General features: G+C 69.3%; 3 protein-coding genes across 4 annotated transcripts; all 3 read right to left on the bottom strand.

Moving 5' to 3' along the window:
- Positions 1–1,131: 1,131 nt before the first annotated feature.
- Positions 1,132–3,232, bottom strand: FUT7 (fucosyltransferase 7). The gene is made up of 3 exons (XM_036306939.1): positions 2,720–3,232; positions 2,253–2,368; positions 1,132–2,164 (listed from the first exon to the last, which is right to left on the bottom strand). Exons 2-3 carry the CDS (start codon positions 2,259–2,261, stop codon positions 1,148–1,150), a joined length of 1,026 nt encoding a protein of 341 aa, XP_036162832.1. The 5' UTR covers positions 2,262–2,368; positions 2,720–3,232; the 3' UTR covers positions 1,132–1,147.
- Positions 3,233–6,921: 3,689 nt separating this feature from the next.
- NPDC1 (neural proliferation, differentiation and control 1) lies at positions 6,922–13,483 on the bottom strand. 2 transcript variants are annotated; one of them, XM_036307006.1, is made up of 9 exons: positions 13,186–13,480; positions 9,748–9,894; positions 8,644–8,778; positions 8,378–8,551; positions 8,232–8,298; positions 7,693–7,777; positions 7,503–7,582; positions 7,207–7,303; positions 6,922–7,098 (listed from the first exon to the last, which is right to left on the bottom strand). In XM_036307006.1, the coding sequence occupies exons 1-9, from the start codon at positions 13,295–13,297 to the stop codon at positions 7,018–7,020; spliced, it is 978 nt and encodes a 325-aa protein (XP_036162899.1). In that variant the 5' UTR covers positions 13,298–13,480; the 3' UTR covers positions 6,922–7,017. The 2 variants fall into 2 exon arrangements, with proteins under 2 accessions (XP_036162899.1, XP_036162900.1); XM_036307007.1 differs by lacking the exon at positions 8,378–8,551 and having other exon boundaries at positions 13,186–13,483.
- A 2,203-nt stretch (positions 13,484–15,686) lies between these two features.
- On the bottom strand, positions 15,687–20,791 carry ENTPD2 (ectonucleoside triphosphate diphosphohydrolase 2). Its single transcript, XM_036306981.1, has 9 exons — positions 20,613–20,791; positions 19,174–19,291; positions 18,502–18,652; positions 18,095–18,254; positions 17,794–18,021; positions 17,128–17,382; positions 16,932–17,051; positions 16,432–16,566; positions 15,687–16,338 (listed from the first exon to the last, which is right to left on the bottom strand). Exons 1-9 carry the CDS (start codon positions 20,727–20,729, stop codon positions 16,135–16,137), a joined length of 1,488 nt encoding a protein of 495 aa, XP_036162874.1. The 5' UTR covers positions 20,730–20,791; the 3' UTR covers positions 15,687–16,134.
- Between the last annotated feature and the right edge of the window lie 527 nt (positions 20,792–21,318).

Raw genomic sequence — 21,318 nt, 5'->3', positions numbered from 1 at the left:
AGTCACTGGCAGGCCTTTCCCACAAGCCACTGCCAGGGGAGGGGAGTTTCCTGCCGCACCTGGGGCAGGGACAAGTCCTGATCTCCTATCGCAGCTGCTCGAGCTGTTGGGGTTCCTGTCGGCACCCCAGCCTCTCTTATTCAGCTGCCTGCCACAGGGCTGCCAAGCTACAGGAGCATCCAGGGGGGCTGGGGGGCTCCCTTGCTGCCACCAGCCTCCTGGCAGAGGGAATCCCCGTCCCCAAGCAGACCGGGCCTGAGAATGGGGCATCTTCAACCCCCCTAGCCAGGTTGCTGACTTCGCCCCTGCTGTCCAGCCACGGGGTCTTTTGGGGGTCAGGGAAGGGCCTCTGATTCGAAGGCATTAAGCGGGGGTTGGAGGGACAGGGGGAGTGGGCAGAGTTTGCAGGGAAGGGCGGCTCAGGCAGAGGGAGTGCGAGGCCTTGAGGCGGCGCGGGCGGATCCCTGGAGGGACAAGGAGGCCTGTGTGGCTGGGGTGGCAGATCCGTGGGGCCCTGTGCTTCCCACAGGCGACACGTGCCGTCCTCGTCTTGTGTTTCTTTATTGTCGCTGGCCCCTCCCGAGTGGACTGGGGCTGCAAGAAGCCCAGAGCAGCCTGGCCCGGCCAGCACATGCCCCGGCCAGCTCCAGGCTGCACACCGGGCTCCGGAACCGTGGTCGGAGTGGGCAATGTGGCTGGCACCCTGGTCCAGGGGACCTTGGGTACAGAGGAGGCTTGGTGGGGGGACAGGTTTTGCCCCCACAAACCATAGGACCCTGCTTCGGGCCTGTCTCAGCCCCATGTCCCCGCATCGCCATGTCCAGGGACAGCCTTGACCTACCCACGATTTGATCAAGGTGGGGGGCAGGGTTCTCAGTGGCCTCTGTTCTGATCCACCTCCACAGCATGCACCCCACTAATTCCCTCGCCGCTCTCGCCTTTGCCAGAGATGCCTCCTCCTCCAGGCAGCCTGCCCAGACTGCCCCACTCCTCCCTCGTCCTTGCGCCCTGGCCTCTGACTCCAGCCTGCACATTAGCCAGATGGTTGCCTGTGGGAGCCAGATGCCCGGCGTTTGCTTTAAACACCTGGCTGCCCACCCACCCCGCCCGCTCCCAGCCCCGCTCCCCCTGCCACTGCCAGCAGCGCTCAGGCCTGGAACCAGCTCTGAAGGTCCTGGTAGACCTGGTCACGGGGCAGGTGGGGGTAGCGGGCGCAGATGGCACAGAAGCGCTGCCTCCAGTCATTGAACAGCTGCACACGAAACCGGTCCCGCCACCCGAAGTAGCTGCGATACTGGCTCTCGTTCATGCCCAGGAGGAAGGCGGCCAGCTCGCGGGCCGAGCCGAAGTCGTCCACATGCACGAAGGAGTCGGGGGGTGCGAAGGCCTCGTAGGAGGCCCGCGGGGGCCCCAGCACCACGGGCACGGCGCCAGCCGCCAGGGCGTTGTGCCAGAACTTCTCAGTGATGTAGTCGGGGTGCTGCGAGTTCTCGAAGGCCAGGTAGAAGAGGTAGCGGGCCACGGTGGGCAGCAGGCAGTCCGCGCACAGCGGCCGCTGGTTGGCTCGGCCGTACACGTCCACCGGCAGGTGAGGCGCCAGCTGCCGGTACAGCTGCACGCGCCGCTGCTGAGCCTGGAAGTTGCTGACCACCCAGGCGGCCACCCGGCTCTTGGCGGGCAGCGGGGGCACGGGCCCCTCCCGGGGCTCCAGGCGGCCGTAGGGCACGAAGATGTCCGAGTCCCGCCGGTAGCTCAGCACCCAGTTGAAGACGCCTCGGAGACGGTCAAGGCCACGCGTGTGGCTGGGCGACTCCATGGAAGCCCACACCCAGGGCTGGCCCCGCGGCCGCTCGGCCAGGGGCAGGCGGGCCCGCCGGGTCTGCAGCTCGCGGTGATGGAAGACCACGGCGTCGGCACGGGCCAGCAGGCTGCGGTTGGTGCTCAGGCTGCAGTGCGCCATTCCGTAGCGGGTGCAGGTGTCGCTGGGCAGCTCCGGGGGCCGGTGGGCAAAGGGCCAGTTCCAGACCAGGATGGTGAGTGTGCGCTGGGGCGCGGGGACTCCCCCAGGAGCCCCCCAGAACAGCCACAGCAGCCAGAGGGCCGAGAGCAGGGCGAGGCCAGACCAGGCCCCCCAGGGCCCCCAGCTTCTGGGCACAGCCACGCCCTGCACGGGACACAGGAAGAGAGCTGTCTCCCCGAGCTCACCCACAGCCCCGTCTCCCGGCCGGGCTCCCCGAGAACCAGACACTCACCGGCATCATTCAGCCGCGGCTCCCAGAGTCGGTCACCCAGCAAACCCGGGTCCTGCAATCACGGCCGGGGAGGCGCCCTGCAATCACAGCTGCACCTGGGAGGGCACTTCTTTCATCTGCGGGGCAGGGAGGAAATGGGGTGTCTTCCCAGCCCCGCCCCGCCCCGCCCCCACCCTGGGGGTGACCTTTGACACGAACCACCACCCTCACCCCACCTCTCCTCCAGGCCTCTGGCTGCCGGGTAGGTGGTGCCAGGGGGCGCCAAGCTGCACCCAATCCCGTGCCCCCGCTGGACTCGGGGCAGGGGAGGCCACCCTGGGTGAAGGTAACCCCCCCCCCAGAAGGGCTGCTCACCGCCCAGGCCCAGGGCGCCCATGGGGAGCAGGCATGCTTCCCTGGAGGCCACCGAGCCCCAGGCCAGCGCCACCCCCTCTCCCGCGGTGGCATCGCCCACTTCCCCTGCTCACCGCCTGCACCCGGCGGCCGTGGGCTCCCAGCCCCTCACCCTGCAGACCTGCTGCGCTCAGCTCTCTGCCCGGAGGCTGAGGTTTCTCCTGCTGCTTCTCATTGGGCCACCTCCCCCCGCTGCCCAAACCTTCCAGGACACCTGTGCCAGCACGTGGGTTCCCAGGGAGGGGTCCGACCGGGGTCCTGAGAGTGTCTGCCTAGGCGAGGCCCTGGCACACCGCCCCCCCCCCCCAGTGGGCAGCGGCCAGGCTGGGCCGGCCCAGGGGGGCTGCGGGGCCTTCTCTCCCAGGACACGCATCCATAGACGCCCCCAGCGGGGGGAGGGGGGACCGGGTCCTGCAAGGGGAAGGCTGCTGGGGGCTCCAGGCCCCTCCTCCAGGCCCGCAGCTCAGGATGGGGGGGCAAGGAGGGGGCTTTCCAGGCTGGAAAGGGAAGGAGTCCTTGTGTCCTGGCGCTGGCGGCCGGCGGGCGGGCAGGGGGCTGGCAACGGCTCCAGGAAGAGGAAGGCGAGAATCCAGAGCCTTCTCCTCCCCCACCCCCGGCAGCCTGGGTCCCGCCTGCAGGTCCAGTTCCTTCCCCTTTCGCTGGGGCTCTTCTGAGCCGCAGGTATGGCAGGCACCCCTCGCCCCGCCTGCACCCCGGGGCCAAGCTGGTGCCCTTTGGTGTGTTTGTCCTGGACGTGCAGGCAGATCCGGGCCCCGTGCTTTGTGGCCGGGAGGCCTCAGGCCCGTTGGGTCCTGGAAACAGCTACCAGGAGCCCTGGGCCGGGGCTCGCCCTGCCCGGCCGTCCTGGCCCCCCCAGCGCCCCCGCTGCCATCGGGGGACCCAGGGGCCGCAGGCGAGTCCGGAAGGTGGCAGTTTGGCCTCAGGGAGGCTCCGCACCCCCAGAAGGGCCTTGTGCAAGATCAGAGAGCAAGGGGGGCTGTGGGGGCTGTCGGAAGCCATCTGGCTGGCGGGCGCAAGGAGTGGCCACGCAGCCAGGCCTGGCTCCGAGAAAGTGGCTGTCACCTGCCCCTGCCCTCCAGTTGTTTAGGGAGATGACCAACGTGGCACCTGGCCACTGGCCCCACCCGGGCACCTCTCTCCTGGCAGGGGACCCAGGGGAGCCACGCCCTGCTCCGGGCCTGGCTCAGCCGCTGCTTCTCCCCGGGGCGCGAGGGCGGGCGGCAGGGGCACGGAAGGAGCTGATCCCGCCGCAGGCTGGTTTCTGCTCCCCTGACCCTCTGCCCTTCCTGTTTGCCAGGCCAGGCTGGTTGGACCCTTGCCACGGGCCTCACCCACACCCACCACCTGCTCCCTTCCTGGGTGGATGCGAAAGGGGCTGCGGCCTTGGCCCTGCCGCCCCCCCATCAGGGCCTGCGCCCGCCGTGGGCCCGTGGGAACCCGCCGGCTGTGAAACGGGCTTCGAGGTTTGGCCCAGAAACAGGTCAGAACGGGAGGCCCTGGTTGGAGAGAGGTGAGAGGCCTGAGTCAAAGGGAAAGTGGGAGCCCCTTGTGCCAGCTCCTCCCCGACCTCGTGATGCACTGGGGTGCAGGCGGCACCCGACTCCGCTCACAGCTCCCCCACCCCCGTCACGCTGCCGCTGAGCCCTCCCCGGGGGCACCAATTGTAGCTGAAACCAGGGGCTGGGCCCACACAGAGGGCGGGCAGCTGCCCCCTGGTCACCACCCCTGGCAGACGACACACTGCAGCCCCAGACCCAGCGGCACCCCGGGAGAGAGGGCCAGCACCCAGCTGCCCAGCTGCCCAGCTGCCCCGGGGGTTGGCCTGCACACGGCAGAGTGCAGACTCGTGCCCGGGGCCCCCTGGCGGCCGTGCCCCAGAGCTGCCTGGCTCCGAGGGAGTGAAGGCGGCAGAGGGAGCCAGAGGGAAGTTATTCTTCTGGGAGGAGAGAGGGGGTGGGGGGGTGTGGTTCAGGGCCGCCCTTCAGGAAGGTGGGTGCACTGAAGCTGAGGTGCAGCCAAGGGGGCAGCACTGGGTGGTGCCAGGAGCCACGGGACCACCTGGGCCCAGGGTGTCCTGCGGGCGCCAGCCCCTCCCCTCCTGTGCCTTCCCTCCCCCCAGCTCCCAGGCTTGGGACACAGCCACAGCCTGTCTGTGAGGAGCCCCGGGACCTGCTGGGGGCTCCTCCAGGGACCTCCCAGATGTGCCTGACTCTGGCTCACCCCTCCTGTTCTATACTGAGCCCCAAGACCCACTCCTGGGGTGGGGGCAGGTTTGCCGCCGGGGAACTCAGAATCCGGAGTTGGTCAGGACTGGGGTCTCCGGAGTCCCTGTGGAGCCAGGGCCTCCCGGAGCCCTAAACCCTGGCCGCAGGGCAGCCCCCCACTCCCCCGGCCTGTGGTCAGGGCACATGCCTGGGTTGCAGGCTCGATCCCCAGCGTGGGGCGAGGAGGCAGCCGATCGTTGATTCTCTCTCATCATTGATGTTTCTCTCTCTCCCTCGCCCTTCCTCTCTGAAATCAATAAAAATATACATTTTTAAAAGCAGGGCTGGCTCTGAGTGAGCCTGGGGCCAATGGGCCGCTGGGAGCCAGGCCCTGAGCTGAGGGAGGCCCCCTGCCCGGAGGACCGCAGCCCCTGCTCACTCCCCTGCCCCAGGCCTGCCGGCTCCTCTCATAGCAGCTGCCACTGGACGGGGCACCCTCTCTGCTGGGCAGCAGGGACTCGGGGGACAGGGAGGGGCTTCGAGGAGGGAGAAGATAGGACATACAGGTGGCTGTTCTGTCCAGGTCGGGGCAGCAGGAGGTTGGAAAGGTGAGTGTCAGGACCCCAAGGACTGACCCAGAGCTCCCGGGACCTCCTGGCTCCGGGTCTGCAGGATCAAGCCGGCGAGACAGACAGGCCTGGGCCGGACCCACTGGGTGCCAGGCGACCTTTGCCCGGAGGCCTGCAGCTCTCCGCACCCCCATTGACCTCCCTGATGGCACAGGTGAGATAGCAGTGGGCACCACCCACCCCCATCCCACCCAGGCTCCTGCCCCTGGCACCGCCTCCGCCCAGGGCTGAGGGCCAGCCCGAGGCCACGGCCAGGGGTCTGGGGCAGGAGGGACGTCCCAGCCTGGGTGGGCTCCGGTCCGAGAAGCCTGCTGCTTTGGAACAACCATTAGCTCTAAGCAAGGGCCCACCGACCCCCTGCCCGACCCCACCTGTCCCTCCTCTGGGGCCCCCCTGTCCCCTCAGGGCTGCCCCCATCACCTAAGGGCCAGCGGGCCAGCACTCTCCAGACCCCACCCTCAGGAACCTCGCAGGTTCTTTCTAATGGCTACTTTAGTTTCTGGGTTGTTTTTTCAAATATGTTTTTACTAGAGGCCCGGTGCACAAAATATGTGCACTGGGTGGGGTGGGGGGGTGTCCCTCAGCCCGGCCTGCACCCTCTCACAGTCCGGGAGCCCTCGGGGGATGTCTGACTGGCTTAGCAGAGGCGGGAGAGGTCAGCTTCTGGCTGAGCGGTGCGCGCTGACCACCAGGGGCAGCTTCTGCGTGGAGCGTCTGCCCCCTGGTGGTCAGTGCGCATCACAGCGACTGGTCGTTCTGCCGTTTGGTCAATTTGCATATTAGGGCTTTATTATATAGGATTGATTTCAGAGAGAAAGGGAGAGGGAGAGAGGTAGAGACATCAATGACGAGAGAGAATCATGGACCGGCTGCCTCCCACACGCCCCACACTGGGGATCGAGCTTGCAACCGGGCCTGTGCCCTGACCGGGACTGAACCGTGACCTCCTGGTTCCTAGGTGGACGCTCACCCACTGAGCCAGGCCGCCGGGCTACCCAGCCCTTTATGTCATACGAGGGAAGGGATTTTAGGGGGCAGCAGCAACTCCAGATCTGCCTGGCCCTGCACCCCCCCGACCCCCCTTGAGGCAGACGTGTCAGAGGGGTGAGGCCTAGAGGAGAAGGATGGGGGTGGCGAGGATCACCCCCAGCAGGGCCCAGAGGTGCCCCTCTCTCTGGGGTGGTTGAGGCCTCAGGCCCACCCCCGTGACCCCAGAGGCCGACGGTGCGTCTCCAGCACCGAAGCCCAGATCTGAAAGCGCTTTAAGGGGCTTGTCTCCCACATCCCGTCCATGCTGGCCTCAGGGTGAACCCCTGCCCTCCTCTGGGGGTCCACATTTGGGGACAGATGCAGGGGGAACAGAGGTGTCCTGTCCCCACAAGGGGTTTCTGGCGGGCGCCCCAGTCCAGCCACAAGAACGGCCAAGGGTCAGAACGCAGTTTCTTTATTGGGAAATGCAGGTCCCTGGCTCCCACCCGTGCGCCGTGGGGTCCTCAGGGGGTGGGCACGGTCTGCCGGTCACTGCAGTGGCGGCGGCGGCAGGGGCGCGGTCAGCGAGGAGTGGTCGAACAGCGGGTTGCGCACTTCCATCTCCCCCGTCTGCAAAGGGCAAAGGCGGGTGTTCAGCGGCCCAGGGGGCAGGGTGGGCAGCACAGCAGTGCCCGCCAGGAGCTGGTGAGCCCCGCCCCACCCCACCCCGGCACTCACCGGGGCCAGGCCGGGGCACTCATACACCGTGAAGTCCCCGTCTTCGTTCTCCTCGTCCGAGGAGGCCGAGTCCAGCTCCTTGGGTGGCTCTTTATGCCTGTGGGACGAACGGCCAGTCCTCTCCACCCTCAGGGGCCAGGGGCCCAGGCAGGGGGTGGGGGGTGGGAGGGAGGCTCAGACTCCTTGGCCATGGTCATGTGGGCGTCAGGGAGGTGGGCTCTGGGGTAAGTGAGCTGGGCCTGGGGGTGGGATCAGCAGGGCCTGGAGTGGGGGTGCCTTCAGAGGGGGCATCTCACCGGTCCAGGCACCGCATCTGCTGCCTCTGGTGCTGGTAGTGGTACACCTCGGCACTGTGCGCCAGCCGCTGGTCCCCAGGCTGTGGGGGAGGAGTAAGGGGGGCAGGAGGGAGGGTCAGGCCGCGGCGGGGGGGGGGGGGGGGGGGGGGGAGGGGCTGGGCAGCGAGCTGGGTGGGGCTGGGCCACGCACCGAGATCCTGGGCGTGGTGGGGGAGCTGGCCGCCGGGGGGGCTGCATAGTCGGTCTTCTGGGTCAGGCGGATGTCTCGCTGGAGCCTGGGGAGTGGAGCGGAGGCTGAGACCCCAGGGCACGACCTGCACACCTGCCCCCCACCTGCCCCCCGACCTGCCCCCCCACCTGCCCGCGGCCGGCTCACCTGCCCCCCCACCTGCCCGCGGCCGGCTCACCTGCCCCCCCACCTGCCCCCGCACCTGCCCGCGGCCAGCTCACCTGCCCCCCCACCTGCCCGCGGCCGGCTCACCTGCCCCCCCACCTGCCCGCGGCCGGCTCACCTGCCCCCCCACCTGCCCCCCCCACCTGCCCGCGGCCAGCTCACCTGCCCCCCACCTGCCCGCGGCCGGCTCACCTGCCCCCCCACCTGCCCGCGGCCAGCTCACCTGCCCCCCACCTGCCCGCGGCCGGCTCCCCACCTGCCCGCGGCCGGCTCACCTGCCCCCCACCTGCCCGCGGCCGGCTCACCTGCCCCCCACCTGCCCGCGGCCGGCTCACCTGCACCAGCAGAAAGCAGCCACAGCCAGGGCGGCCACGCCGGCCACAGAGCAGGCCAAGATGAGCACTGCGGGAGGAGAGGGCGCAGGGAGAGGGCGGTTAGGGCGCCTTCCCGCTGCAGCCCGCCTCCCGCCCGCCAGACCTACCGAGGGCAAGGCCGTCCAGGCGCCCAGCCCGGGGCTCCAGGGGCGACATGTGCACAGGCCCAGACGACACGGGAGACCCCAGGGAGGTGCGGGGTGTGGGCGCGGGGGCTCCCCGGGTGGAGGGGAGGCCCAGGCCAGGGCCCTGGCCTCTCGCTGAGAGCCCCAGGGTGGCTGCTGCAGAGAGAAGGCCGTTATAACAGGACGGGGCTGGGTCAGGAGGTGGGGAGACGGGAAGGGGGGGCTGGAGGGGAATGGGGGGCTCTCACCAGGCTCCAGCAACCGAAGGGGCGCCTCCGGCTGGGACAGGGCCGTGAGCTTCCAGCGCCCTGCCTCCTGCCGGGCCAACTCCTGGGCCAGGAAGTCAATGTCATCTTCCAGTCTGGGCTGGGGGGGACCCCCCGCTGGGAGGAGAAGGGACCATCAGGTGGGGAGCCCCAGGCCCTCCCAGCAGCCCCGGCTGAAGGTGACTCCATCCTGGAGCTGGTCCCCAGGCCCAGAGCCTCCCTCCCCGTCTGGGCTCCTCCCAGGCGCTGGTGGCCTGAGGACTGGGCTGGTACCCAGCTGCCCCTTGTCATCCTGGGTTGCCATGGTAACAACTGAAGGAGAGCCCTGTGTGAGAAGCCTCATTCCCAGGAAATGTGTGGGCGGGGCAAGGGGCGGAGGTGCTGGGGGAGTGTGCACAGGCCAGGGGTGCCCCTGACCCCACCCATTACCCACAAAGGGGTGGGCAGGACATGGGACAACACATCAGTGCATCCCATCACTTCTCTGCCAGAAGGCGTGACTCCCCACGGAGCGGGGAGCGGCCCCACCCTGTCCCCACACCTCCACCGGGAGGGTGGGCAGCTCCGGGTGGCCCTGGTGGCTCGGCCCCCTTCTCCCTGGGGTGGGCTCCGCAGGCCAGACAGGCTCCAAGCAGACGCCCATGGGTCTCAGCCCGCCCCACTCACTGCCAGGAACACCCTCCCCCAGGAGCCTGCCCACGGCTCAGACTCCCGGCGCCCCCCGCAGCCCTCGGTACTGCCCACCACATCTGGACCCACTCAGCCTCTGGGCTCAGGCTGGCAAGCGGGGCGCCCCGGTACACAAGGAGTGGGCAATGGAGAGGACCCGATGGGTGCTGGGGGTGGGGCAGACTCTGCAGGGACCAGGCCTGGGGAACTCTCCCAGGGTGACCCTGGCATTTCCCACCAGCTGCCTCTCGCCGCAGTCCGCCACCAGGCTCTGGCCGGAGCCCTCTGGGAAGGATCGCTAGGCTGCTGGGAGGTGCCATGAGCGTCCCCGCATCCCACAGAGCTCAGGGGAGCGGGGAGCGGAGGCTGGGGGCGATGTGTCGGGCAGGGGAGGGAGGGGGGTGTCCTGCTCCGTACCCAGAGGCCGGTGCACCCGGGGCACGCAGAGCCCGAGGTGGTCCTCCCGGAAGGGCTGGAGGCAGGGCCCACAGGCGTGAGCCCCTGGGGGGCACCGAGCCCGCCTCTTCAGGGCACAGTCCAGGCTCCCGGGACAGGTGGCCCCATCTGGAAAGGAAGCAGAGGCAGGGCAGGGTCAGGGTCTTCCCAGAGGCAGCCCTGTCCCAGGCGCCTCCCCCACCCAGGGCCGCCGGCCTGGCTCTGGCCATTGTTCTGGGGGAGCGGAACCAGGAAGACAAACAGCCGGAGACTTATCGGAACTTCCCCGCCCCACCCACTCCCCAGGGTCCACTCCCCAGCAGGAGCCAGCCCTCCGGACGGAAACTGACCCTCGCTGACCGACAGACCAACTCCCCTGGGCAGGGCCGCTCAGCCTCCACATCCTGCCTCTGGTCTCGGGGTGCCCACAGCAACAGGGAGCCCCGGGGGGGGGGGGGCTCAGGGCTCCCTCTGGCTCAGGAGCAGCCAAGGGTGCTGGCGACCCACCTCCCCCCCCCCGCACAGCAACTCTGCCCTCCTAACCCTGCCCTGCCAGCCCGCAGCCCGGGCGAGCAGAGCCGGGGGCACGACGGAATAGGTGCCCGGCCTAGAACACAGCCACGCCCCCACGTCCCACCTCCAGCTTGTCCCCCGGGCAGAGGAGCTGCTGGGTTGGGAGACCTGGATGGAGGCGGCCAGTCTCACTTGCTTTGGATACAAGGCCAGAGGCAGGGTGTGGAGGGCTGCACGGCCCTGCTGGAGGTGTGGCGGGGGTGGGGGGGGTGCTGCTCCCCAAACCACCGCTGCCAGGGGTCAGGGGCGCTGGGCACTTTGGCCCAGTTCCTGATGTGGGGCCCAGACCCGTGTCCTACACACACAGCCAACAGATCCCATCCTGACACGGGGGTGGAAGGCAGTGGCCCTGTCTGCCTCAGTTTCCCCTCTGATGCAGAAGGAGAACTGGCCTGGCCAGCGCGGCTCCGTGGTTGAGATGCAACCTATGAACCAGGAGGTCAGGGTTCATTCCCCGGCAGGGCACTTGCCCGGGTTTGCGGGCACGATCCCCAGTAGGGGGCGTGCAGGAGGCAGGCGATCCATGATTCTCTTTCATCACTGATGTTTCTTTTCTTTTTTTTTTTTTAATATATTTTTATTGATTTCAGAGAGGAAGGGAGAGGGAGGGAGAGATAGAAACATCAATGATGAGAGAGAATCACTGATCGGTTGCTTCCTGCACGACCCCCACTGGGAATGGAGCCCGCAACTTGGGCGTGTGGCCTTGACTGGAACTGAACCTGGGACCCTTCAGTCCACAGGCCGATGCTCTATCCACTGAGCCACACCAGCTAGGGCCATCATTGATGTTTCTATCTCTCCCTCTCCCTTCCTCTCTGAAATCAGTAAAAAATATATTTTAAAAATAAGTAAATTGCCCTAGCTGGTTTGGCTCAGTGGATAGAGCATCGGCCTGCGGACTGAGGGGTCCCAGATTTGATTCCGGTCAGGGGCATGTACCGTGGTTGAGGGCAGAGTGTGCAGGAGGCAGCTGATCGATGTTTCTCTCTCATCGATGTTTCTAACTCTCTATCCCTCTCCCCTCCTCTCTGTAAAAAATCAATAAAATATATATTTTTAAAAATAAATAAAATAAAGTGAAAGGTGAATTGTCTCAAAGCTGAGGAAGGTCCTGAGGCTTGGGACACCGGCCCGGCCACTGGGCACCGGAGCCAGCAGAGCCGGTGGGATCCCCGCAGGAGAGCCGACCCTGGTGGGGAAGGGAGGGTGGGGTCCCTCTGGAGGTCGGGGACCCCTCAGCCGCGGCCCTCGCGCTGCAGGAGGGCCCTGGGGCCCAGGGTGACGTGAGGGGCCGGGGAAGGTCCGGCTCGGTTCTTCGCCGTTCTGACTCGGTTTCCATGGTAACCAGACACTCACGCATCCTGGCTGTAGGCACCCCCTTCAGGAAGCGCCAGCAGCCCCCGTTCTGCACAGCCTGGGTCATAGGCGCCAACATCAGGAGCTGGGCCCGGGGTTTGGGCTCGTTAAACATTAAGCCTGTGCCAGCCGGTCTGCCTGGACCCCACCCACCCGCTGGGTGCCCGGGAACCAGGCATTCCACTCCCTGCCCTGGTGCCGAGAACGCAGAGTGCACCAGGCCAAGGGTAGGGGCCAGCCTGGCTCCAGGGCCTGTGTCCAGGGGCCTCCCTACACTCCCAGCCCCAAGCCCAGGAGGAGGGGGCTGCTGCCTGTCGGGCCTGGGACAGTCCCCCCTCCGGCCTCAGGGCGCAGGAGGCTCCAGGGACAATGGCATCTGGAGAGTGGCTGGCACCCCACCCCACAGCTGGGTGAGCACCGAGGCAAGAGCAGCCGGCGGCATGGCTGCTGCCCATTTCCTCAGGAAGCCCCACCGGTGGGCCCCGCAGCCAGGCGGTCAGTTGGCAGCCTCTGCCCTCAGGCCTCCTCAGGCACCTCTCTCGGTCTTGGTCATGCCAGCCCCCACCCAGGGGTGCTGTGCCCAGGAGGAAGCCGGCCCTGCTCTGGCCTCTTCCAGCCACACACAGACCACATTGCCCAGATCAGCATCCCAGCCCCATAATCTTTCCGTGCCTCCGTCTGCTCGTCTGTAAAATGGGCTCAGAACTGCACCTCCTTGCGGGGCTGCCAGGAGGACTGAGGGGATGTGTGGGCACAGGGTGTCCCAGTCTGGCCCACGGGGACCCGGGGCCCTGCAGGCCGCCACCGCCTGGAGCCTCAGTGCCCATCTGAGAAGCAGGGAGGGTCTCCCAGGACCCCGGGCTCCTGGCTCTCTGCTCGAGTCTATCCTGGGAGGTGCCCCCAGACCCCAGCACAGAAGGCAGCTTGCAGGGTCCTCCAGGGCAGAGGGTGGGGAGGAAGCTTGAAACCGGAAGCCCCTCCTGCCCCCACTGAAGCCAGAACAGGACCCTAACCCTCGGTCGGTCGGTCGGTCGAGCTGTCAGAGACCTTGGGAACTGTCAGACCTGGTCACGGCAGCAAAGCAGGCCCGCGCCCGGCACCGCGCAGGCCTGTGACCATGGCCCCAGGGCAGACCAGGGCCAGGCCCGCGCCGCGCAACCCGAGATGCGCACGCCAGCTGCGCGCACAGGACGAGCCGCTGACAGCAGGCGCGGGCCCTGAGCCCCCTGAGACAGACAGACAGACAGACAGGCAGGCAGGCTCACGGACAAAGACAAGAAGCGCGTGACTTCGCGTTGGCCACCAGGATCCCGGGACGAGCCCCGTCCAGCGGAGTCCTTCCGCGGCCCCGGCCTGTGCGCCCCACCCCGCGCGCTGGGCCTGGCCTGCGGGGCCTGCGGCCCGGCGAGGGCGGCGGCGCTGGAAGGACGCGGCGCCGCGCGCACGACCCCCGCCCCCGGGCGCCCCGCACCGAGCGCCCTCGCTCACCCGGGGGACCGGCTGCGGCCCCGCGCAGGGCGGCGCCGAGGACGAGGCCGGAGAGCAGCAGCCGCAGCAGCCGCAGGTGCCGCGGGGAGGGCGGGGGCACGGGCGTCGCCATCCTTCAGCGCCGCGGGGGCAGCATGGCAGCGCCGCCCGGGCTGGGCGCGGGCTCCCGGCGCCGCGGGGGCGGAGGCGGAGGAGGCGGCGGCCGCGGAGCAGGAGCGGGAGGAGCGGGAGGAGGAGGAGGCAAGAGGCGGCGGCGGGGACGCTGCGGCAAAGGATCGCGGCTGTGGGCGCGGCGCCGGGAGGCAGCGCGGGGAGTGCGCCTGCGCGCCCCACCTGCGGGGCGGGACCGAGCCTCCACTCCGCGCCCCTCCCCCTCCCCCACTTCTCGTGGGTCCCCCATTCTCTGGGCCTCGGGGTGCTCAGCCTCTGCGGCCTCTGCGGCGGGGACCTTCTCTGTTCCCCACAAGTCCGGCTGAAGATGGGATCCCCCCCCCCATGCGCTCCCCCGCCCCGCACTCCCGCGCTGAGGGGCTGCCCACTCGCACTCCGTCCCCACCCACTGGAGACTGGGACATGCGCGGGTCTGGCGGCGCGGGCGACCAGGAACACAGGGACCCCAGGCGCGCACGGGTGGACAGGTGCCCAGGCGCGCACAGCTGTGCCCAAAGCTGCACCCGGCACTGGCACTGGGACGCGCGCAGCACCAGGCCGTTGGCGGCACCAGGCCTGGACGGGGAGCTGCTCTCCACTGAAGCCGCCAGGGGGCCAGGGGGCCCGGAGCTGCTGGGAGAGCCCGCGGGAGCCGCCGGGAGCTGTCCGCGGTGCCCGGTGCCCGGGTGACAGGCTTCTTCCCTGGGCTCGGGACAAGCAAGCACCGGGTGGCACTCCACCGGTCGCCTCCTGAGAGCACAGCCCCCCACCCACCTGGAAACTCCCCTCGGGTCACGCCACTGAGGGAGCAAGGATGGCCCCCAACCCCAGGCTCCCCCTCAGGCCTCGGTGGCTCTGGGCTCGCAGGATGGGGCTGGCTGCCCTCGGGTTTCAAAAGGGCTCCCAAGTCCTGGCCGCTTTGGCTCAGTGGATGGAGCGACAGCCGGTGAACTGAAGGGTCCCGGGTTCCGTTTTGGCCCAGGGGCGCCCTCGGTTGTACGCCCTCCAGGGAGCGCTGCAGCCCCCATTCTGCACAGCCAGCACCCGGAGCTGGGCCGGGGTCTGGGCTCCCGAACCATTAAGCCTGTGCCGGCAGGTTTGTCTGGACCCACCAGTGGTCGGGCACGTGCGGGAGGCAACCCATCAGTGTGTCTCTCCACCTCCCTCCACTCTCTCTCAAAACCAGTGGAAGAATTTCCTGGGGTGAGGATTAGCAACAAACAAACAAACAAGTAAAACGGCTCACAAACTGGCAGGAGTGGTGGGGTGCGGGGTGGGGGGAGCAAAACAGCGATGCTATCCTCCCACACAGGCCTGACCAGACAGAGAACGTCTGAGCTCACCTCCCAGGAAAGCCCAGGTAGGCAGGAGACGCAGCCACACCTCCCAGCCTCCCCACGCCTCCCCACGAGGCTCCCCACGCTTCTCCACCCCTCCCCACGCCTCCCCGCCTCCCCACCCCTCCCCACGCCTCCCCATGAGGCTCCCCACGCCTCCCCACCCCTCCCCACGCCTCCCCGCCTCCCCATGAGGCTCCCCTCGCCTCCCCGCCTCCCCATGAGGCTCCCCTTGCCTTCCCGCCTCCCCACCCCTCCCCACGCCTTCCCACCCCTCCCCACGCCTCCCCACCCCTCCCCACGCCTCCCCATGAGGCTCCCCACCCCTCCCCACACCTCCCCATGCCTCCCCATGAGGCTCCCCACGCCTCCCCACCTCCCCACACCTCCCCATGAGGCTCGCCTCGCCTCCCCGCCTCCCCACACCTCCCCAGCCTCCCACACTCAGGGGAGGCCTGCAGGAGCGCAGGTGGGTGCAGCTGGGTCTGGGGTGTGGAAAAGTATCCTCAGGAGGTGAGCTGGCTCCATTCGCCACCCGCTGGGCTCTACAGCCAGGCTCTCCACCAGGCCCCTCCCTCCGGGAGATGGAGCCCAGCGCCCCTCCCACCCTCCCTAAGCTCCACATCCCCACTCCCACCAACCTCAGGGTCTGCCCCTCCTCCAGTCTCTAAGCTCCGCCTGGACCCTGGCGCCTGCCTTGCCCACGACCTGCCCTCTCACATCTCCACTCCCCGACCCCCACCCCAGGCCCACTCTCAGCCGGGCCCAGCCTGCAGTCTGGCCTCGGTCACTGAGGCAGGTCGGGTGCTGCAGGGGCTCTGCTGGCCGGAGACAACCCCAGGGCCTCTGGCCAGCCAGCAGCTGCTCCAGGCCAGGACTGAGGAGCAGGGGGCCGTGGTCAGCGCCGCCCCAGGTCTGAACGCGGAGAGGAAGTGGGGAGAGCCAAGGGCCACCCTGGGGACCGGGAGGGGCTGCGTGGCCAGCACAGCTGTGGGGAGGGAGGGCAGGCACTTCTTTAGGACAAACTTTTTATTACAAAATGTTACAAGTAGGCGCAGGGCGGCTCCCAGCCTGTGGGCTCCTAATACAGACTCTCCCCCTAATGCAGACCCTCCCCCTAATGCAGACCCTCCCCCTAATGCAGACCCTCCCCTAATACATACCCGCTGGGGGGGTCTGAGGGCCCCAAGGATAGGAATAGAGGCTCCACTTCCCCGAGGCCCACCTGTGGTTGCAGCTGTGGGTGTCGGCATGACCCACCCTCAGTGGCAGGAGGGGCAGGAGGCCTGTGATGAGCCGGCTGCAGGGGCTGGATCGTGTGCCCTTGCCCCACCCCGGGCCCGTGGGAGTGGGTGCTGGAATCCCCACCCGGTTTCCTGGCTGCTGAGGGCAGCGATGTTGAGTGTGGGGTGAGGTGAGGGACAGGGGACACGGGGCCGCGGCAGCCGCCCCCAGCAGGTCCCTAGATGGCGCTGGGGGGCTTGGCGGGCCGGGCCTTGCACAGCAGCAGGACCAGCGCGGCCAGGAGCAGGGCAGTGAAGAGCAGGAGGAGGGCCACCCAGGAGCTGAAGGCCGTGGTCTTGCGCAGCCCCGGCGGGTCAGCGGGGATCATGTTGGTGAGGTTCAGCATGTAGCCCAGCGCCCAGCCGACCGCCGTGTCCCCGGCCTGGGGTGAGGGGCACAGCCTCAGCCTCCACGCAGCCCGGAGGCCCCCTCCGCCCCGGCCCACCCTCCGCCCCGGCCCTCTGCCAGCGCCCACCTTCTTCTGGAAGGTCACCCGGCTGAAGGCGTGCTCGTCAAAGCGGTAGCCCAGGCTCAGCAGCTGCTGCACGAACATGGCCATGGGGCAGTAGTTGGGCAGGTGGGCCTCTGCCGCCGGTGCCCGGGCCAGCAGCTGGGACACAGGTGGGCGATGTTAGGCCCTGGCTACCAGGAGGTCCGGGCCCCAGGAGGTGGGGTGGTGGGGTGTGGGCCAGCCAGGTGCTGCACCACACACACACACACACACACACACACACACACACACGCGCGCGCGCACACACGCGCACACACACGCGCACACACGCACACGCACACACGGCAATGTGGGTAGAAAGACGAAGGCCCAGCTCTAGCTGGTTTGGCTCAGTGGACAGAGCGTTGGCCCGTGGACGTGACCTCCTGGTTCATAGGTCGACGCTCAACCACTGAGCCCCGCCAGCTGGGCTCCCCTCGACTTCTGGAGCGAATGAGCGCGGGGGGCCGAGCGGCTGGCCTCACCTCACTCCACGTCTGGCTGCAGACGGTGACCGCGGCGTCCTCCAGCTGCTGCAGCGTGGCCACGGGCAGCCCCATCACCGTCCGCAGGAAGTCCACGGTGTAGAAGAAGGCGGAGAAGGCCTGCGGGCGTGCGGTCACCCTGAGCCCCGGCCTGGGCGCTGCCGGGCAGCCGCCCCCATCCCCATCCCGGACTCACGATGAAGTCCCCGGCCACGGGCGGCTGGAAGACTCCGTTGAAGGAGCATCGGGAGAAGGGGCAGGACGAGAGGTTGAAGAGCCCGGAGACGAGGCTGCGGCAGAAGGCGGGGTCGCCGCCCCCGGACAGGCCGACCCTGTCGCTGCTGTTGAAGGTCTGGGGCCGCTGGGCCTCGGTGCATGGTGACGCGTACACGTCCCGGAGCAGCACGTGAGTGGAGTAGCCCCGCGGCCAGCAGGGGTGAGGGCGGCGGGTCTGGGAGCCGATGAAGGTGGGGTTTCACCACCCCACTTTAAGCACTGCCCACCCCCGGACCCTGGGGGCCTCCCCAGCCTGATGGATCTCCCACCAGCCCACTTGGTGACGTCACTTCTGTGCTCAAGAGCAATTCATGGCGCCCCATTGCCCCTGGCAAAAACCAAACCCCTGGCCAGGCACTCCAGGCCCTCTGAGGTCTGGCCCTGGCCCTGCTTCCCTCACCTGGCCCTCCCCAGGCCCTCCCCCGGCCACTGAGCCTTGGCCCACACTGGGTCACTCCCTGCCGTGGGTCCCAGGTAGAGTGGCGGCTGTCTGGCTCTGCCCTGTGCCCGTGGCCCCGTCCCCTCGTCCCCTCCCTCCCTCCCTCCCTCCGGCAGGGCACAGGGGTTGGGGGCGGGGCGTGGGCACCTGGAGCACGCTGGCCAGCAGCCTCTGGAGGACCTGGTCGCGGCCGTAGCAGAGGAAGCTGTGGGTGTAGACGCGGTACTGCTGGCCGTAGAGCCGCAGCTGGACCTCATTGGCCGGGTCCTCTGCGGGGCTGGCCACCTCGAAGGTGAGCTGCGTGGAGGCGCCTCCCAGGTCCATGGCCCCCAGCGTCCCCTTCCTCGGCCGGAACCACCGGCCGGCCCAGCTGTACTGTGGGGGGTGGAGGCCGGGTCAGCCGGGGCTGGGCGCTCGCACCCCGCTTGGGGGCTGGCCCCGGGCCCACCTTGATGAAGTTCTCCAGCAGGTAGTTGGCGGTCACCCAGCCAAACACTCCCTCGTCCTGGCCTGACAGGATTCGGGCACCACGGAAGTCGAAGGGGTACTGGGTCAGCGTGTGCGTCACGGCTGCCAGCACCTTGGCTGAGGCCTCTGGGCTGGTCAGACTGTCGGACAGGGAGGCCTCTGAGCGGCTTCTTCCCCGGTGGCTGAGATCCTGGGGTCCCCGGTGGCCCGGATCCTGGGATCCCTGTGGCCGGGATCCTGGGGTCCCCTTGGCCGGGATCCTGGGGTCCCTGGTGCCGGCCAAGAGGGCCCCCCCACCCAGGGCTGCCTCTGAGGGCATTGGGGCCCACCCTGTGCCCAGGCTGCTCTGGGGACCCAGGCCGGAGGGGCAGGGGCGGGCATACTCACTGGAGCAGGCGCATGCCCGCCGTGGCTCCCAGGTAGAGGGGTGTTCCCGCGTGCCTCTCCCTGGGCACGTCCCGCAGCGCCTGCTCCAGGCATTCAACCAGACTCTGGCCGGCCCCCGAGGGGTTGTCTGCGTAGCTGGAGATGCCCCCACCTGGAGGGAGGCGTGAGCCCGGCGGCCAGCCCTGAGGGGGGCCGGCGGGGCGGGGCGGGGGCAGGGCTCCCAAACCAGGTGGCAGCTTAAGGACAAAGACGCTCACAGACAAAGGGGCCACCCGCGTGCCACCCAGAGTCTCTGAGGCTGCACCTGAGTGGGTGTGTGCACAGGTGCGGGACAAAGCACTGGGCATTGCCCCCCTGGCCTGGCCTCCCAGGGTCCTGCCCGAGGGGGAGTGCCCGCCAGCTCCTCGGAGCCCCTCTTGGGCCAGGCCAGGCCCAGCCCTTCCGACTGCTCCCCGGGGTTCCTTTCTAGAACGGCAGTGCCCACAGCCCCCCGAGGCCCGGGGCCCAGCCTCCCCGTGGGGGCTCCTGCAGCTCCTGCCTGGAGCGGGCCCACCCAGCACCCGGTGGAGGGACCTGGCTGCTCGGCCGGCAGAGGTTGAGGCCAGAGAGGCCTGAGGCCGACAGTGCGTGGGCATCCGGGCGGGGGTGCACCTGGCGCTCGGGGACCCTCACCTCGCACGTCGCAGGAGCTGTGCTGGCCCACAATGCCCGTGTCGTTCTCCTTGTCCGCCGGCCACTTGTACACGAACATGGACGTGTGGGAGGAGCCGGCGTCCAGCACAATGCCGTACTGGGGGTAGGGTGTGGGTCACCCTCAGGGGAGAGCAGGGGCCTGAGGCCATCCCTTTCCCCACTTCCCACCCCCACCCTGTGTCCAGGCCAAGGACAGCCTCAGTGACATGGATTGGGGTGGGGGGAGAACCGGACAGGAGCCGCCTCCCTCGGCGGGCAGGGCCGTCCTGGCGACCACACGCTGAGGAGCTGGGTCAGCTCAGAGTCCCAGGACCGGCCACTTTCAGAATCTTGTCCTGGGGACGGAGCTCCGGCCCCGGGAGTGAAGCTGCTGCAGGAGGAAGCATCAGGCTCTTCCTCACCCCCCCCCCCCCGCCCCCATCCCAGTCCCAGAGATCTCAGCCCACCCCCGAGGATGAGGAAGCCAGGGCCCCAATGAGGAAGCGGGGCGGGGGGGGGGGGGGGGGGGGGCGGGGGCGGGGGGTTGGTCCTCGCCCTGCCCTGCCCCAGCCTCAGAGCCTGGGCCGTGAAGCCCTCAGGCCTGCAGAACGGCAGAACTGAGGGGCTCGGCCGGCCACCCCCCTCCCTGCAGGTAAGAGTGAAACAAGCACCCAGCTTGCAAGTGCCACTTCCCTGCACCTGCCCCCAAGAGCCTGGATTCCAACCGGCAGAGGGACGGAGAACTGGCCCTGGAGCCGGGGGCGGGGCTGGGGGTGAGGGGCCGCCCCAGTCCTCCCCACACCAAGGACTCCTGCCAGCCCATCGGCCCCCCCACCCCGCCTGGTGGAGGCCTTTGGCTCAGAGCGTCCCTCCGGCCACAGCCATCCGGGGCACCCCCTGCCCCATCCCGCGCGCACGCCAAGCCTTCCCCGCCCCACGGAACCCGCTGGACTCCGGAGGCTGGGCCTGGGACCCGCCAGGTCTGACCACCCCCCACCCCCGCCCCCACCCCCCTCCAGGCCCCCTCGAGATCAGCTGCTCACTGGCAGGACCTCCGGGGAGCGGGGAGGCCTCCCTGGACCCGGGCCTGCCCACCAGGTCTAGGCTGAGCCCTGAACTGATGTGCCCGGTGGGTGCCCGGGTCCAGCCGGGGTCCGGGGTCTGGAGCCTGAGGCGCATCGGGCAGCAGGGAGCAGCCCTTCGCCAGCGCCCCTGACGGCTCCCGGAGGGTTCGGGTTCGGCAAGCGGGTACTTTCCAAACTTGGGCTCCGGCACCGCGTCTCCCCGGAAGCGCCGCCAGGCACCGGGGACCCAGGCCCAGCCGGGAGCGGAGCGCGTAGGGCGGGCACTCCATCCGCCCGCCCCGAGCGCAGCTGCCCCGGCCCGCGCGGCCCCGCCGCTCCCCGCCCCGCGCCCCGCGCCCGGTGCCCGAGCAGCACCTTGAGCGAGGGCGGCTCCCGGACGTCGCGCGTGGGGACGCACAGCAGCAGGAGGCCGGCCAGGCCCGCGGCGGCCAGCAGCGCCGGCGGCAGCAGCGACAGCAGCTTCCCGGCCATGGGCGGAGCGGCGGGCCGGCGCGGACGGCAGGGCGGCGGGAACCGGGCGGCCCAGGCCCGGGGCGCGGGGTAGGCGCTGGGGGCGGGGCGAGGGCCGCACGCTCTGGCCACGCCCACCGGGACGCCCCGCCCACCGCGCTCCCGGCCGGGCTCCCCCGGCGCAGGTGAGAGGCGCTGCGGGGCGTCACCTGCCCTCCGGCGCCGGGCGCACCTGCGGCTGTTGCTACCCTCCTTCCCGCCCTAAAGGCTCATCCCCGCCGGGCGGCCCGGGTCCCACCCGCTGACCTGCCCGCTGACCCCAAGGACTGGCCTGCCCGGGGCTGCTTGTGGACACCGGGGTTCCCCTGGGGCAGGACCTAGGGAACCGCCATCCCTCGGCGGGGAGGGAGGTCGTGGTGTGGCTTTGGGCAGGAGGCCTTGCATAGGGCTGGGCTGGGCTGGGCTGGGCTGGCCCCCAGGCAGGCTGGGTCCCGCCCGCCCCTCCGGCTAGAACCGGCCAGCAGCCTCGGAGCTGACCGAGCCCTGGCTGCAGGCACCGGGACAGGGACGCTGAGCTGGCCCCTGGCCCCGCCTGGGCTGCCCTCGGGGC

This window comes from Myotis myotis, unplaced genomic scaffold (genome assembly GCF_014108235.1).
Source record: "Myotis myotis isolate mMyoMyo1 unplaced genomic scaffold, mMyoMyo1.p scaffold_m19_p_44, whole genome shotgun sequence".
Lineage (NCBI taxonomy): Eukaryota > Metazoa > Chordata > Mammalia > Chiroptera > Vespertilionidae > Myotis > Myotis myotis.
The sequence above is the reverse complement of the archived record's forward strand: the minus strand, read 5'-3'. Positions and strand labels throughout refer to the sequence as shown.

Bases quoted from the DNA above. Each gene is read 5' to 3' on its own strand.
- NPDC1 (XM_036307006.1), bottom strand. From the start codon at position 13,297: ATGGCGACGCCCGTGCCCCCGCCCTCCCCGCGGCACCTGCGGCTGCTG. The intron at 8,779-9,747 runs GTACGGAGCAGG...TTCTCCTCCCAG, and splicing joins CCGGGTGCACCGGCCTCTGG to CGGGGGGTCCCCCCCAGCCC. The intron at 8,552-8,643 runs GTGAGAGCCCCC...TTCTCTCTGCAG, and splicing joins CCTTCGGTTGCTGGAGCCTG to CAGCCACCCTGGGGCTCTCA.
- ENTPD2 (XM_036306981.1), bottom strand. From the start codon at position 20,729: ATGGCCGGGAAGCTGCTGTCGCTGCTGCCGCCGGCGCTGCTGGCCGCC. The intron at 17,052-17,127 runs GTGAGTCCGGGA...GCACGCCCGCAG, and splicing joins CCGTGGCCGGGGACTTCATC to GCCTTCTCCGCCTTCTTCTA. The intron at 16,339-16,431 runs GTGGGCGCTGGC...CCCTCACCCCAG, and splicing joins GGGTGACCTTCCAGAAGAAG to GCCGGGGACACGGCGGTCGG.